The sequence below is a fragment of the Oncorhynchus masou genome, chromosome 28 (genome assembly GCF_036934945.1).
Source record: "Oncorhynchus masou masou isolate Uvic2021 chromosome 28, UVic_Omas_1.1, whole genome shotgun sequence".
NCBI classification, from domain to species: Eukaryota; Metazoa; Chordata; class Actinopteri; order Salmoniformes; family Salmonidae; genus Oncorhynchus; species Oncorhynchus masou.
Genome location: NC_088239.1, coordinates 50,649,361 through 50,665,743, shown reverse-complemented (window position 1 = coordinate 50,665,743; position 16,383 = coordinate 50,649,361). Strand labels below are relative to the sequence as shown.

The 16,383-nt window shown below is 43.4% G+C and overlaps 2 protein-coding genes across 2 annotated transcripts; one reads left to right on the top strand and one right to left on the bottom strand.

The window, feature by feature from the left end:
• Window positions 1-2,499: 2,499 nt before the first annotated feature.
• LOC135517806 (ankyrin repeat and LEM domain-containing protein 2-like) lies at window positions 2,500-10,146 on the top strand. Its single transcript, XM_064942421.1, has 13 exons — window positions 2,500-2,621; window positions 3,407-3,778; window positions 3,872-4,069; window positions 4,203-4,396; window positions 4,501-4,689; window positions 4,841-4,963; window positions 5,129-5,192; window positions 5,291-5,472; window positions 5,570-5,676; window positions 6,542-6,741; window positions 6,864-7,344; window positions 7,483-7,614; window positions 9,454-10,146. The coding sequence occupies exons 2-13, from the start codon at window positions 3,421-3,423 to the stop codon at window positions 9,596-9,598; spliced, it is 2,373 nt and encodes a 790-aa protein (XP_064798493.1). The 5' UTR covers window positions 2,500-2,621; window positions 3,407-3,420; the 3' UTR covers window positions 9,599-10,146.
• LOC135517807 (serine/threonine-protein phosphatase PGAM5, mitochondrial-like) lies at window positions 10,093-16,327 on the bottom strand. Its single transcript, XM_064942422.1, has 6 exons — window positions 15,918-16,327; window positions 15,563-15,744; window positions 15,321-15,446; window positions 11,051-11,136; window positions 10,719-10,849; window positions 10,093-10,460 (listed from the first exon to the last, which is right to left on the bottom strand). Exons 1-6 carry the CDS (start codon window positions 16,148-16,150, stop codon window positions 10,310-10,312), a joined length of 909 nt encoding a protein of 302 aa, XP_064798494.1. The 5' UTR covers window positions 16,151-16,327; the 3' UTR covers window positions 10,093-10,309.
• Window positions 16,328-16,383: the final 56 nt, after the last annotated feature.

The following is a 16,383-nucleotide window of genomic DNA, read 5'->3' as shown; positions in this document are numbered from 1 at the left end:
ACCATCTGTGCCTGGCAGGCGGAAGGAAAGAGGCGAATGAACCAATGAACTTCTCTGTAGCATCTCCTCTCTCACCACATGCCACTGGCTCCCCTCAGCTCTGTCATGATGAAAGGGGAAGAGTGCAGGGGTAATTCAATTCCAGCAGGGGTCAGGGGCGACCCCGGTAGAACTATCTGTAAAAGGGTCAGGAGAGACATTATGACTGTGAGATTCAGAGACTAATGGGGGAAGAAGCATTATCGTCAAATTGCGCCTTCTCTCAGACCATCACATCCAGTTCAATAACCTATGGGGAGGAAGACAATAGCCCCTAGTCTCAGGTAGTGGAGAGGTGAAGCTGTATTATAGCCTACATTATCTCTGAGAGAGGACTTCTATACATTATATAAACATACACAACTACTAGGTCTACATGTGTGTCCATAGTGCCTCTTATCTTTTGTTCTGTCTTCTTGAGAATCCACTTTCAGCTTAAAATAAAAAAAGAATTCTCTCACATGGATTTGGGATCATATGAGAATATGATTATTTCATAATGTATATTGCCACCTGCTGGCTAACATTGCCTCTCATAAAATCATACTGCACTCCACAATGACAGTTTTAGAACATTACACATCTGTCTGATTGGAGTGTGGGCCAATGGGTGTGGAAAAAAGTATCAGAATTGTATTCATTACACTGATTCTGTTACAAAACATTTTGCAACAGAAACAGTTTACTCAAAATGGAAAATATTTTGCAACGAAAACGAGAGTTTCTATTGGTCAAATGCAGGTAGGTCCTCCCCCCCCAAAAGGAGAAAGAACTGTGGATGTACAAATAATCGATGCATTAAGTGGAATGTTATGATTATCGGAGTAGGGAACCGATAAAAGGTGTCATCTGGCGTCTCGATGGACATTAAGCCGTCATGGTTAAAGATGAACCGGAAAAGTTGACATCGCTTAACACACACTGTGAATGGAAAGGAGGAAAACCTTTCTCTATTATTGATGTTTGATGAAGAAGCTATCCCAACCCATGTAAAGTTGGGATATATGAGATATGCGATGCGAGTTTGTGTACAAAAGTCCCTTCAATGTCATAAATATAAAACGTTTGACCACGTGTAAAGTGTTTGCAAAAGGAATATCATTGTTGAAGAGTCTGAGGATGCACGGTGTTGCAATTGTGATGGGAATCACGTTCCAGAGTTCCCTGAGTGAAGGTCAAATTAGGAAGGATCAGGGCTGTTGAGAAGGTCTCCTATGCAGAGGCAGTGAAAATTGTCGAAGCAGCGAGTAGAGATGATGAATGCACTGGATGGCCAACAGTCTGTGGATGTCAGTCAGTTGAGCAATCTAATTTTGAAGGTTGATTTTGTTGCGTTTATTGCGCAGGTGATAATTGCACAGGTCAAACATACAAAACATCTAAGGGTCTGGAAATCAGTGTAAAAGCGGATGAAAGATTCTTGGTTCTCCAGGATGTTCACGGCTGAAACATTGCAGGGAATACTGTCTAACACACCGACAGTGCCATTGAATTTTGGTACACCAGAAGTACATTCATTTCCAAAGAAACGCTGCGTTTGCCTTGCAGCATTGCATTTGGTGTGGTGCAAACGTTGGATTTATCGACCATATGCTTCAAACTGTATGCATAGATGGCTGGACAGAAATGGTATCAGAAGGTGTATTTTGAACTTTTGTTGCATACATTTCCAGATTACGCTGCATACTATTTTGCACAAAAACACCACACTGAACGCCTGCAAGTGCCTCTGCAACGCAATGGTGCAAGGCAAACACAGCCTTTCATTGGAAATAAAGTCATTTTGGTGTACCAAAACGCAATGACACTATAGGTGTGTTTGAAGCGTCAGGCCCCCGAGCTTGTGTAGGGATCTGAGTACATTTGATGAAGTAGAGTACGTTTACTTTTTTTCGTTAAAGTATCTACGTTTTTACCCCACCCAGTAGGTTGCGGCAATACACCTTTTGGGATATAGTCCGCCAATAAAAAGAAGAAGAATAAGCTCCCTCCCCGTTTCGTTTGATCTGTTTGCTTGGTCAGTGCTATCACAGCTAGAACAATGAGACAGATATTTAACTGGACGTATAAAATGTGAAGCTTCCGCATGGCATTTCCAATCACTACCAAATATGGTAGTGAAAGGAAGCCCAGTGGCCGGTAGTGGGAGAAGATGGAACGAGATGGATTTTGGCCGACATTCTGCAATTTGATCTCAGTACAGTTTTCTGTTCCCAAAACTATAATCTGTTTCGAACAGAGTGGACAATGTTTTGTAGACTTTACCCTTTGCCAAAGTAAAAATGCGTTGTTTAGAAGGAGTGCAAATGCGAATTTAGTTATTGCACACGCGCACTTCACAGAAAAGGCGTTCCCTAGACGGAAATATGCAAATATTTGCTAGAACGCGCCAATAGGATCTCGCTATCTCGTGCTTGGCTCTGATCACCTCCTTGTTTGTTCTGCCCACTATGACTCACTTGTTCCCATTGGAAACGACTATCTTAGTTATACAAATCTTTGAGGCTATCGGTTCTTAAACGGTTTCCGTTGACTGACGTAATGAGTACACCACAGGAGGACGACAAGCACGAGTTTGTGAAGTAAGATATTATCTGAGTGTATTCGAGAACGTTTACGAGTCCATTTAAGTTAAATACATGTCTGGCACGTCATTAAATCAGGTCTTAGCTGCTATTAGCTAGGGTGGCTAGGGAAAAGTTAGTTGTTGTAGTACATTCCTCAATGGGAATATATGGCCTAGCCCGAGCACTATAAGTTTCGCATAACCAATGATTATGGGGCAGATATTGTGAGAATTGGGCCATCCTAAGTACGTATCGTCGCCTAAATAATACATATGTAACTATCGATTGTGTAAATGCAAATGCACTAGAGCTGCAGCACGTTGAATGTAATGACATCATACATTATTACAAATGTACAACTATTTGTATTATGAGTCATATTGGAAAAGGCGGGGCATCGTTTTGTTTGAATTGACCAATGAGCTCGCGCCCCGATAGGTAAATAACAGGCGTAGGTAAACAGAATACGTGCTCCAGCTACATTGTTACAATTTTCTCCACATGGAATCGTTCCACATCCCAAAATATATATACGTAGGCTACAATGGCGTGTAGTAATTATTCCGTTTTAGACCATCGTTATGCCAATTATGCATGTGATTTTGAAGAGACCGTGGCCAGAGTGGTTCAATAACATTTTATCTTTAGCCTATGACACAACGTACCATTTTATTTGTTGGTTATCTACTGTTTTAAGGCCAGGAACGATGAGTTAAAGTGTAATTTCTGATGCGAATGAGTAGTAGTAGTATATTTGTAACATGACTCTTCTCTGGGTATGCCACATTTATTTATCCTAGGTAGTGACAGCAACATGGAGGAAGTCATGAGCAGGCTGCAGACCCTGAACCCAGATCAGCTACGACAGGAGATTATCGGGGCAGGGCTGAAGTGTGGCCCCCTTACCACCACTACAAGAGCCATCTTTGAGAGGAAGCTGGCCAGAACCCTCCTGGAAAAGCAGGGAGGGGATGGAGGGGTGACTGGTGGAGGTAGTACCTCCAATGCAGAGTCTAATAGACCCTTAACAGATACAGTAGAAGCAGACCACACCCTGGAACTCAAATCACCAGCAGAGGAGTGCAAAGAGACAGAGGAATTGGATGAACCAGAATTTCCCCTTGTTTACTATGGTGTATGTCCTCATTGGGAGGAGTCAGTGGTCACTGATGGTAAGACCTCTTTTTATCCTATGAATAGTGCAAGATAGAGAGAGATTGTCTCTGAGTTCAATGTGTGGTGAATGACTATGTTTTCCCCACCAGACAAAGTACATGTATATGTGGACAGGAAGAAAGCTCTGAGAGCCATGATGACAATGAAAGAGTCCAGGTTTAAGTCCTTCTCAACACGAGAGGAAGCTGAGAAATTCTCAAAAGGCATCAATGAACATTGCCCAGCTGTAGCCAGCACAACTGCACCAGACGGGCCCCAGGGAGCACTGCAACCTGTAGTCCACACAGGTGTGTCTGCTTCATAGCATAGCTTTATCTAATATAGAGCTACTATATGGATTATTCACCTCTTTTGTGTCATGTAAAATTAGCAAGAAAAAGGTTGACCGGCATGCATACAATGACACCCTTGTCCTCCTAGGAAGCCCTACCGCATCAGGGACTTTACCTGTGAACCTGGAGAGGGCTAATGAATTCCGCAGCCCCCGCACCCAGGACCTGACAGCCAAGCTGAGAAAGGCAGTAGAGAAGGGAGACAAGGAAGCCTTCAGCAAGCTGGTCTGGGCCAACCCACGCTACCTCATCGGATCTGGAGACAACCCCACCATCGTGCATGTATGCATTTGAGATAATTATTGTTTCTGTCATTTCCATGGGAGCAGAATAGTACTTCACATTCTCTGGTGTGGAATAACTCTGTATTCCTGTTTTTTTTATAGGAAGGATGCCATTATAATGTCCTGCATGTGGCGGCCAAAGAGAACCAGTCAGGGATGGTCCAGCTCCTCCTGGACACTCTGGAGAGCCCAGACTTCATGAGACTCATGTATCCCGACGACCAGGAGGCCATGTTACACCAACGCATCCGCTACCTCGTTGACCTGTACCTCAACACACCTGACAAAGCAGTGAGAACTTGCAGTCTATGAACCGTAACTGTGTAATACAATGGGGGTTGGTAGTCAGCACAATGCACACAGTCATTATAGTCTGTTGGCGTTAAAGTGTGTACGTAAGGTATTCATGAGATGTACTGAATGTGTGTGATGTCCCTTTTAGAGCAATGAAACTCCTCTTCACTTTGCCTGTAAGTTTGGCTGTCCAGACGTGGTCAACGTGCTGTGTTCTCATCCGGCCACTGATAAACACCGGCAGAACAAGTACAACCAGAAACCCTCTACTGTAAGCCACATTACAGCTATGAAGAACCACTTAATTTGCACTAAAACCCTTCTCTTAGTAAAGCATTCCATTTCTCTTCAGTAAGGTGTATTGTCCCCTGAATGTCATGCCAGAAAAGAGACGATTTAGAGGACTAAATGCTTGACTTTATAAATGCCTTTACAGGTGATATGTGAGAGGAAAAACAAAACCTCTGACATAAAGAAGAAGATCAAGGAATATTTGGAGGGTACGTTTAGATGTTTGCCAATGATGGCTATAACACCTTTTTATATGTGTAAAAGCCAACTTGTGAACACATTGCTAACTTTGTCCCTTTTCTGACAGAACGGTGCTATGTTCCCTTGCTGAGAGATACAGACAACAGCTTCCAGCCTGTGATTGGTTTGCCATGGTCTCCAAGCCCACTGGAGGTGGATTTTCATTCGCTGGGATCAGGAGTGGCTGGGAGTCCCATAGACCCAGTCATGACTGTGAGAGCGTATGTGGGTCCCCTCAGTCCTTCAAAGGTAATCTCAATACCTTGGAGTATTGTACAATGAAATAATCCATCTATAGAGGCTCAGGCCTTTGTCTCTAAACCCATTTTCTGTTTTGGTCTTCCAGGCAGATGAGTTCCATAGACTATGGAGAACTCCACCCAGGGATCGAGCAGAGTATTTCCACCGTATTCTCAAATCTGACCCTGACAGGGGTGCAGAGCGTGTGGGGAGGTGAGTGAATGAACAGTGGACCTGTGACCCTTTTTTAAAGGTCAAATGCAGCTGTTTTTATCTCAATATTAAATTATTTCTAGGTAACAATTAAGTACCTTACTGTAATTGTGTTGAATTAAAATGGTTCCACCATCACAGAAAAACAGGGTGAAATTTCAGGGAGTCTTTTCAAGCAGCTCTTATACTAAAAGGGCATTATCATAATTTTCATAATATTGTTCCAACCCTATAGTGTGAAAATACACTGAGTGCACAAAACATTAGGACCAGCTCATTCCATGATATAGACTGACCAGGTGAATCCAGGGGAAAGCTGTGATCCATAATTGATGTCACTTGTTATATCAACTTCAATCAGGGGAGGGGAGGACACGCGTTAAATTATTTTTAAGCCGAGAAATAATTGAGACATGGATTGTGTATGTAGGTGAATGGGCAAGACAAAAGATTTTGAAGTGCCTTTGAACAGGGAATGAGGTGCCAGGCACACAAGTTTGAGTGTGTCAAGAACTGCAACGCTGCTGGGTTTATCATGCTCAACAGTTTCTTGTGTATATCAAAAATGGTCCACTGCACAAAGGACATCCAGTCAACTTGACACAACTTTGGGAAGCATTGGAGTCAACATGGGCCAGCATCCCTGTGGAACGCTTTTGACGCTTTTGTTTTGTGCACTCAGTGTATATGTAAAGCATAGGCAAATATAGTTTTTGACTGCAGTGAGCAAACAAGCACACTTTTATCAAGTAACCCTTTTATCAAGTAACCATAAACTTGCTGACGATCGATGAATGTCATGTCAAGGAAAAATGCAATGGCTACAGTTGGCATATTTTCTGATCGATCTGATCTCTCTCAACAGGGAGATTGCACATGGAATGGGGCATCCTTGGGCAGAGTACTGGGACTTCCTTCAGAGCTTCACTGACCTGTCTACAGAGGAGGGATGGAAGAGGCTGGAAGAGTATCTGGATAAGAAGGACCGAAGTGAGCTTCCCCGAGATGAATATGGGAGGACAGAGGAGACCGGTGGTGGATTTAAAACATCAACACCCTCCAAAGGTAAGCACTTCCATAGAAAATCTACAACCTTACAAACATGTTATAACATATTATTTCATGCTTGAAATTATACAGGGAAATCCCAAAGTCATCTCAAATTCATGTGTTTTCTGTCATTTCAGAGGAGCAGAAAAACCACCAGAGCCATGCCCTGTCTAACCACATCCTGAATGACAAGACCTCCGCACCAGTGGAGAACAGTTCCCAGTCACCTGTGTGTAACCTCCTCCCAGAGTTTGAGAGAGCCAGTCTAAAGGTAGCATCTGGCACTGTGGAGGACTCAGAGAAGGCATGTCTGGCTCCCTCTGTACCTTGGAGAGAAGGCCTGGACCTGGGGGACGGTAGCTTCTGGAGGACCTGGGAGAGGAGTCGGGGGAAGAGGCAGGTGGAGGAGCTCTCTAACCCTAGCTCTGAGGAGTATCTGACTGCAGACGAGGGCTCAGACTCAGAGGGCCCAGATGGTCTCAGAGATGGTGGAGACCGGAGGAGAGACTCAGGATCCTCTAGCGCATCTTACAAATCAACGGAAGGAGACACCGCTAAGGACACAATTCTGATGACTGACACCCCTACAAGACGAAGACAGGAACTGTTTATGGATGGGTAAGTCTAGTCTTTGTTTATTTACTGGACATCAGTCAACCTGTCAAAATGATCTGTTGCAATTTAAACAGGCACAATAAATGTTTCTTTGTAGCCCAATGGAAATGCTAACCAATGTTCTTTGACTCTTTCTTGCAGGGAATTTCCCACCAAGTTGGACAGTGAGGTCCTGTCTGCAATGAATAACATGGAGATTGACCTTGAGAGATACCCTTGCATTACTAAGTGGAAGACCACCATTCTGGCCTATCCCTCTTCACAGAGGCTAAGGTGAGATAGATACCTATTCTGTTTCTTTATGCTGTGTCAGCAGACATACAGTTAAAGTCGGAAGTTTACGTACACCTTAGCCAAATACATTCAAACAGAGTTTTTCATTATTCCTGATATTTAATCACAGTAAAAGTTCCCTGTCTTAGGTCAGTTAGGATCACCACTTTATTTTAAGAATGTGAAATGTCAGAATAATAGTAGAGAATGATTTATTTCAGTTTTTATTTCTTTTATCACATTCCCAGTGGGTCAGACGTTAACATACACCCAATTAGTATTTGGTAGTATTGCCTTTAAATTGATTAACTTGGGTCAAACATTTCGGGTAGCCTTCCACAAGCTTCGCACAATAAGTTGGGTGAATTTTGTCCCATTCCTCCTGACAGAGCTGGTATAACTGAGTCAGGTTTGTCGGCCTCCTTGCTCGCGCACACTTTTTCAGTTCTGCCCACACATTTTCTATAGGATTGAGGTCAGGGCTTTGTGATGGCCACTCCAATACCTTGACTTTGTTGTCCTTAAGCCATTTTGCCACAACTTTGGAAGTATGCCTGGGGTCATTGTCCATGTGGAATACCCATTTGCGACCAAGCTTTAACTTCCTGACTGATGTCTTGAGATGTTGCTTCAATATATCCACCCTCATGATGCCATCTATTTCGTGAAGTGTACCATTCCCTCCTGCAGCAAAGCACCCACACAACATGATGCTGCCACACCCGTGCTTCACTGTTGGGATGGTGTTCTTTGGCTTGCAAGCCTCCCCTTTTTCCTCCAAACATAACGATGGTCATTATGGCCTAAGAGTTTTAATTTTGTTTCATCAGACCAGAGGATATTTCTTTGTCCCCATGTGCCGTTGCAAACCGTAGTCTGGCTTTTTTATGGTGGTTTTGGAGCAGTGGCTTCTTCCTTGCTGAGCGGCCTTTCAGGTTATGTCGATATAGGACTCGTTTTACTGTGGATATAGATACTTTTGTACCTGTTTCCTCCAGCATCTTCACAGGTCCTTTGCTGTTGTTCTGGGATTGATTTGCACCACAGTACGTTCATCTCTAGGAAACAGAACGCCTCTCCTTCCTGAGTGGTATGACGGCTGCGTGGTCCCATGGTGTTTACTTGCGTACTATTGTTTGTACAGATGAATGTGGTACCTTCAGGCGTTTGGAAATTGCTCCCAAGGATGAACCAGACTTGTGGTCTACAATTCTGAGGTCTTGGCTGATTTCTTTAGATTTTCTCATGATGGTAGGCCTTGAAATACACCCACGGGTACACCTCAAATGATGTCAAGTAGCCTATCAGAAGCTTCTAAAGCCATGACATCATTTTCTGGAATTTTCCAAGCTGTTTAAAGGCACAGTGTATGTAAACTTCTGACCCACTGTAATTGTGATAGTGAAATAATCTGTCTGTAAACAATTGTTGGGAATATTACTTGTCATGCAAAGTATACAGTTTGTCCTAACCGACTTGCCAAAATTATAGTTTAACAAGAAATATGTGGAGTGGTTGAAAAACGAGTTTCAATGACTCCAACCTATGTGTATGTAAACTTCCGATATCAACTGTATCTTGTCTTTGATACTCTTGAGCGGTATACTACAAAGTAGGATTATGGAGTTAACTTGTCTTAATATTTTGGTGTAATTTTTTATTTTGTAGAAAGATGCGTTTGAAATGGGCATGGTCTAATTGATTTAACCAAATGAAAAAACAGTTGAGCTTTTTTTTTAAACAAACCATTAAATCAAATGTTAGTTTCTGGCTAACTCATTGATCCTGCTTTGTTGTATAACTCTCAGGTGGTTAATACTGCTGTTTTGTATTTTTCAGGTGGCCAAGCCCAAAAAGGAGAAGCTTGACTGGGACACCAAACTGTTCTCCCAGCAGGCTCAGCTTTCACAGCCCAGGCCCCAACACCCAGAGCTGTTACTCCCAGACCATCCTCTGCAGGACCCTATTCCACTCCCCAACCTGACACAGGGGAACCACAAGCAAACAGGATGTCATGTCCCACAATCTGAATGTGCTGTTGAAAACACAACAGGGAATGTTGGCCAACATCCTGTACCACCACATCAGGTCTATAGTCTGACTTTCGAACCCAGGCAGGAGACCACTACATTGCCATTTAACAGGTTACATGTCCTTGTTTTACCTTTGTGCTGGTTTCCATTCATGTAACTCTTGGCTTTTCTATGCAAGCCACTATTACCTTATTTGCACTAATGCATGTCCTCAATGCAAGCATTCTCTTCTGCCGGATAGCATGGCTACAGATTACACTTTGAATTTACCTAATGGTGTACACTGCTCCCAATACTAAAGTGATACCGTATGTAATGATGCTTTTTCTTATGAAAATGGTTTTATATTGTTAATGACTTAACTAGCTGATTCATGGTAAATGAAGAGTTTTAAATGATCTATTGTTTTAATGTATACCTATACACAAACGGATGAGGTCGTCGGTACATTCCCTCATGTTTATTCATAAAATGTCATATTAAAGCATTATCAAATCAATTTACTAAGAAATGGCACTGTCTGTAAAATACATTACAAATTATTTTTCCATACAAAACTGCAGTCAAATGAATGATTCCCAACGTGGGCAAAACCATCTTAGAGGAGAAATGGTGGCAGCAGAAGGTCCGGTGACATGGGGCCAGCAGTGTTGGAAGGAGTGTCAGGTACGGGTGAGTTTTTCAGGAGGCATAAAGCCTGAGTCGCCCATCATCCTCAGTCCCACCCTGCCACTGGGTCTGATGGTGATCCAGGTGATGCTGCCGTTATTCAGGCCCAGCCGCAGCCAACCTTCTGGGGGAAACTGCAGAGCCCTGGATCAACCAAGAGAAACAGTTCCACAACAGATTTGACCTCACAATCAATGCCTAAAGAAATGTGTCCCAATTAAAGCATTACTACAGGAAACCAGGACCATGGGACTATATATTATCAGTGTTGAACATTGACAAGTAGATCATGTTTTTCCACACCTGTCCAGTAATCTGTTCACCTCACCGAGGACAAATCACTCACTATGAATTAGCTGAGCTATGCAACTCCATTAGCGTGTTGTTGATGACTTGACTGACCTGCACACAAAGTAGCGAATAACATTTGCGTGGCAGACAATGATCTCGTAGCTATCCTCTGTCTGCTTGCTGTCTGCACGGTGGATGTAGCGACGGAAGGCTGCCTCGATTCGAGCTCCATCTTCATGATACTGCAGAAACCAAAGCACCAGTACAGTGTGTGAGGGAAAGTTTGACAGCCAATTTTGTACAGCACTTTAACAGATTGCTTTGAAGCTCAAGTGCTAAATGGTTTGTATCGGTTAAGCCTTTAAGTGAATATCACACAAGAAAAATAAGTGCAAGTGGGTAATTGTATCCATCTCCAGGACTAAGGATAGCAGATCACTCACCACACAGTCAGGTTTCCAGGAGATTGGTGGCACAGGCTCAATGGGAGCACCCTCTCTTAGCAGGTCACAGCTCACTTTGTCCACCTCTAATGCAGAGAGATAGAGAGCAAAACAAGTTGTTTAGTACTGTTCAGTTTGGAGGCTTAGAATTACAGTACCAGTCAAAAGTTTGGACACACCTACTCATTCAAGGGTTTTTCTTTATTTTTACTATTTTCTACATTGTAGAATAATAGTGAAGACATCAAAACTAGGAAATAACACATATGGAATCATGTAGTAAAATATTTTAGACTTTAGATTATTCAAAGTAGCCACCATTTGTGCAAAGCTGTCATCAAGGCACTCTTGGCATTCCCTCAACCAGCTTCATGAGGTAGTCACCTGGCATGAATTTCAATTAACAGGTGTGCCTTGTTAAAGTTAATTTGTGGAATTTCTTTCCTTCTTAAAATGTGTTTGAGGCAATCAGTTGTGTTGTGACAAGGTAGGGGGGTATATAGAAGATATCCCTATTTGGTAAAAGACCAAGTCCATATTATGGCAAGAACAGGTCAAATAAGCAAAGATAAACGTCAGTCCATCATTACTTTAAGGTCAGTCAATACGGAACATTTCAAGAACCTTTAAAGTTTTTTTCAAGTGCAGTTGCAAAAAACATCAATTGCTGATGAAGAAACAGGCTCTCATGTGGACCTCAACAGGAAAGGAAGACCCAGAGTTACATCTGCTGCAGAGGATAAGTATATTAGAGTTACCAGCCTCAGAAATTGCAGCCCAAATAAATGCTTCACAGAGTTCAAGTAATAGACACAAATCAACAGTTCAGAGGAGACTGAATCAGGCCTTCATGGTTGAATTGCTGCAAAGAAACCACTACTATAAGGACACCAATAAGAAGAGACTTGCTTGTGTTTCTTGGCCCAAACAATGGATATTACTGATGAAAACTGATGGAAAGCTGTCCTTTGTTCTGATGAGTCCAAATTTGAGGTTTTTGTTTCCAACCGCCGTATCTTTGTGAGAAGCAGAGGAGGTGAATGGATGATCTCTGCATGTGTGGTTCCCACCGTGAAGCATGGAGGAGGTGGTGTGATGGTGTGGGGGGGTTTGCTGGTGACAAGGTCTGTCATTAATTTAGAATTCAAGGCACACTTAACCAGCATGACTTCCAGAGCACTCTGCAGCGATACGCCATCCCATCTGGTTTGTGCTTAGTGGGATTATCATTTGTTTTTTTACCAGGCCAAACACATAGAAATACAAACATAGAACAAAAACATAGAATACCCACCCACAACACGATGACAAAGGACATGGCTGACGTTTTACATTCTCCCAATGTCACGCCCTGACTGTAGATTGCTTTGTATGTTTCTATTTTTACTTTGGTCAGGGTGTGATGTGGGTGGGTATTCTATGTTTTTGTTCTATGTTTGTATTTCTATGTGCTTGGCCTGTGCAACCAGAGAAAAAAAATCCTAGACCACCTTTACTCCACACACAGAGATGCATACAAAGCTCTCCCCCGCCCTCCATTTGGCAAATCTAACCTTAATTCTATCCTCCTGATTCCTGCTAACAAGCAAAAAAGCAGGAAGTACCAGTGACTTGCTCAATACGGAAGTGGTCAGATGACATGGATGCTACACTACAGGACTGTTTTGCTAGCACAGACCGGAATATGTTCCGGGACTCATCAAATGGCATTAAGGAGGACTCCACATCAGTCATCGGCTTCATCATAAGTACATAACCCAACCAGAAGCCATGGATTACAGGCAACATCCGGACCAAGGTAGGACTGCCGCTTTCAAGGAGCGGGAGACTAATCCAGACGTTTATAAGAAATCCCGCTATGCCCTCAGACAAACCATCGAACAAGCCAAGCGTCAATACAGGATTAAGATTGAATCCTACTACACCGGCTCTGACGCTCGTCTGATGTGGTATTGCTTAAAAACTATTACGGATTACAAAGGGAAACACAGACGCGAGCTTCCCAGTGACGTGAGCCTACCAGACGAGCTAAATGCCTTTTATGCTCGCTTCGAGGCAAGCAACACTGAAGCATGCACAAGAGCACCAGCTGTTCTGGATGACTGTGTGATAAAGCTCTCGGTAGCCGATGTGAATAAAACCTTTAAAATAGGTCAACATTCACAAAGCCGCTGGGCCAGACGGATTACTAGGACGTGTACGCAAAGCATGCGCGGACCAACTGTTAAGTGTCTCCACTGACATTTTCAACCTCTCCCTAACCGAGTCTGTAATATCTACATGTTTTAAGCAGACAACCATAGTCCGTGTGCCCAAGAAAGCGAAGGTAACCTGCCTAAATGATTACCGCCCCGTGGCACTCAGGTCGGTAGCCATGAAGTGGTTTGAAAGGCTGGTCATGGCTCACAACAGCATCCTCCCGGACACCCTAGACCCACTCCAATTTGCATACCGCCCCAACAGATCCACAGATGACGCAATCTCCATCGCACTCCACATTGCCCTTTCCCACCTGGACAAAAGGAACACCTATGTGAGAATGCTGTTCATTGACAACAGCTCAGGATTCAACACCATACTGCCCACAAAGCTCATCACTAAGCTAAGGACTCCATCTGCAACTGGATCCTGGACTTCTTGACAGGCTGCCCACAGGTGGTAAGAGTAGGCAACAACACGTCTGCCATGCTGATCCTTAACACTGGGGTCCCTCAGGGGTGTGTACTTAGCCCCCCTCCGATAATCCCTGTTCACCCATGACTGTGTGGCAAACACGACTCCAACACCATCATTAAGTTTGTTGACAACACAACAGTGGTAGGCCTGATCACCGACAACGATAAGACGACCTATAGGGAGGAGGTCAGAGACCTGGCAGTGTGGTGCCAGGACAACAACCTCTCCCCCATTGTGAGCAAGACAAAGGAGCTGATCGTGGACTACAGGAAAAGGCTGGCCGAACAGGCCCTCATTAACATCAACAGGGCTGTAGAGAAGCGGGTCGAGAGCTTTAAGTTCCTTGGTGTCCACATCACCAACGAACTAGCATGGTCCAAACATACCAAGACAGTCGTGAAGAGGGCACGACAAAACCTTTTCCCCCTTAGGAGACTGAAAAGACTTGGCATGGATCCCCAGATCCTCAAAGGTTCCTACAGCCGCACCATCGAGAGCACTCTGACCGGTTGCATCACCACCTGGTATGGCAACTGCTTGGCATCTGAACGTAAGGCGCTACAGAGGGTAGTGTGAACGGCCCAGTACATCACTGGGGCCAATCTTCCTGCCATCCAGGACCTATACAATAGACGGTGTCAGAGGAAAGCCAATAAAATTGAGAGAGACTCCAGTCACCCAAGTTAGACTGTTTTCTCTGCTACCGCACAGCAAGCGGTACCGGAGCGCCAAGTCTAGGACCAGAAGGCTCCTCAACAGCTTCTACCCCCATGCCATAAGACTGCTGAACAATTAATAAAATCACCACTGGACAAGTTACATTGACCCCCACATCTTTTGTACACTGCTGCTACTCACTGTTAATTATCCATGCATAGTCACTTCACCCCCACCTACATGTACAAATTACCTCAACTAACCGGTACCCCCGCACACTGACTCAGTACTGGTGCCCCCTGTATATAGCCTCGTTATTGTTATTCTTAGTGTGTTACTTTTTATTATTACTTTTTATTATAGTCTACTTGGTAAATATTTTCCTAACTCTTCTTGAACTGCACTGTTGGTTAAGAGCTTGTAAGTAAGTGTTTCACGGTAAAGTCTACACATGTTGTATTCGGTGCATGTGACAAAGTTTGATTTAATTTGTAAGGGTTATTTGACCAAGAAGGAGAGTGATGAGTGCTGTGTCAGATGACCTGGCCTCCACAATCACCTGACCTCAAACCAACTGAGATGGCAGCCAACAAGTGCTCAGCATATGTGGAAACTCCTTCAAGACTGTTGGAAAAGCATTCCATGAAGCTGGTTGAGACAATGCCAAGCGTGTGCAAATCTGTCATCAAGGCAAAGGTTGGCTACTTTGAAGAATCTCAAATACAAAAAAAGATTTTGATTTGTTTAACACTTTTTTGGTTACTACACGATTCCATGTGTTGTTTCATGGTTTTGATGTCTTCACTATTATTCTACAATGAAGGAAATAGTAAAAAAATAAAGAAAAGCCCTTGAATGAGTAGGTGTGTCCAAACTTTTGACTGGTACTGTACTTTTGATTCGAGCTTTGAATGAGTGGTGTTCTGTTGTCTCTGACCTGGAAGATGCTTGCTGATGATGCTGGCAGTCTCTGTGGCACGGGTCATGGTGGAGTGGACCATGACATCATACTTCAACCCCAGGGCAGCCAATCGCTGACCAGTGTACTCAGCCTGCTCCCTGCCTTTAAATCAATCAAACAATCAATCAGTGCTTTATTGGATTCAATTTACTTCAGCCTCCTCACTGATACTTTTTAAAAATGGCTAAAACACTAATCAATGCACTTCATATACATACCTAGAGGGGTTAGGACCCTCTCCTTGTCCACACTCCCATTCAGGTTGTACTGTGAGTGGCGGATCAGGAAGATGTGACGAGTCGCTTTGGGTTTGTTATTCTCCACCTCTGTGTTCAGTTCTTCACTGGTGGTCTCTTTGTCCTTCTTTTTCTTCCCATTTATGAGTGACAGGGGGTCACGCCTTACAAATGAATCACATGAAAAAGCAGAGATCAGGGAATTATGAAACATATCGTTTCACTTCATACACAAATTCCCATAATTACAATTGACGACGAATCGATTGGTTCAATCTTACTCCCTTTACTGAGAGATGTGCTCATGAGAAATTAATTTAGGCTAATTATAGCTTACTTATCCCAGTTACTGTCCCAGCCATTCCCACTGGCAGTCACAGTGTGGTCATGGCCTGGTGACCACGTCTGAGGCACTGCTGCTTGGAGAACACCTAGACCAGTCCATTTTCTTGAACTTTCGTCATGTTTCGTTTTTTCAAAAGGATATCCTTTCGGTTCAGCCATTGCCACAAGTACTGTTGTTCCACCAGCAAGCCCACACACCAGCTTTGTTAACCTCCTGAAAGACATCCTTGCCAGGAAAATGATAACAAAACGATATCACCAAATCCAGACGCAACAACTACTGTAACAAACCTAAACCGATTTAGCTACCACATCTGAGACATTAACATTTTAAATAAATAATCGATGTGCGTGGACAATGACAGCAGTGGCGTATGCACTGAAAAGACGATGCAACTACGGAAACGTAGGAAGGTCAAAAATACGGAAATAATAAACGCTACCTATCCAAACACAGC

What these genes read in the sequence shown, in the direction of transcription:
- LOC135517806 (XM_064942421.1), top strand. Translation starts at nt 3,421, where the DNA reads ATGGAGGAAGTCATGAGCAGGCTGCAGACCCTGAACCCAGATCAGCTA. An exon ending in GCAACCTGTAGTCCACACAG is followed by an intron (nt 4,070 to 4,202) that starts GTGTGTCTGCTT and finishes TTGTCCTCCTAG; the next exon opens with GAAGCCCTACCGCATCAGGG. An exon ending in AACATCAACACCCTCCAAAG is followed by an intron (nt 6,742 to 6,863) that starts GTAAGCACTTCC and finishes CTGTCATTTCAG; the next exon opens with AGGAGCAGAAAAACCACCAG.
- LOC135517807 (XM_064942422.1), bottom strand. Translation starts at nt 16,150, where the DNA reads ATGTCTTTCAGGAGGTTAACAAAGCTGGTGTGTGGGCTTGCTGGTGGA. An exon ending in CATCAGCAAGCATCTTCCAG is followed by an intron (nt 11,137 to 15,320) that starts GTCAGAGACAAC and finishes TCTCTGCATTAG; the next exon opens with AGGTGGACAAAGTGAGCTGT. An exon ending in CCTGGAAACCTGACTGTGTG is followed by an intron (nt 10,850 to 11,050) that starts GTGAGTGATCTG and finishes TGGTTTCTGCAG; the next exon opens with TATCATGAAGATGGAGCTCG.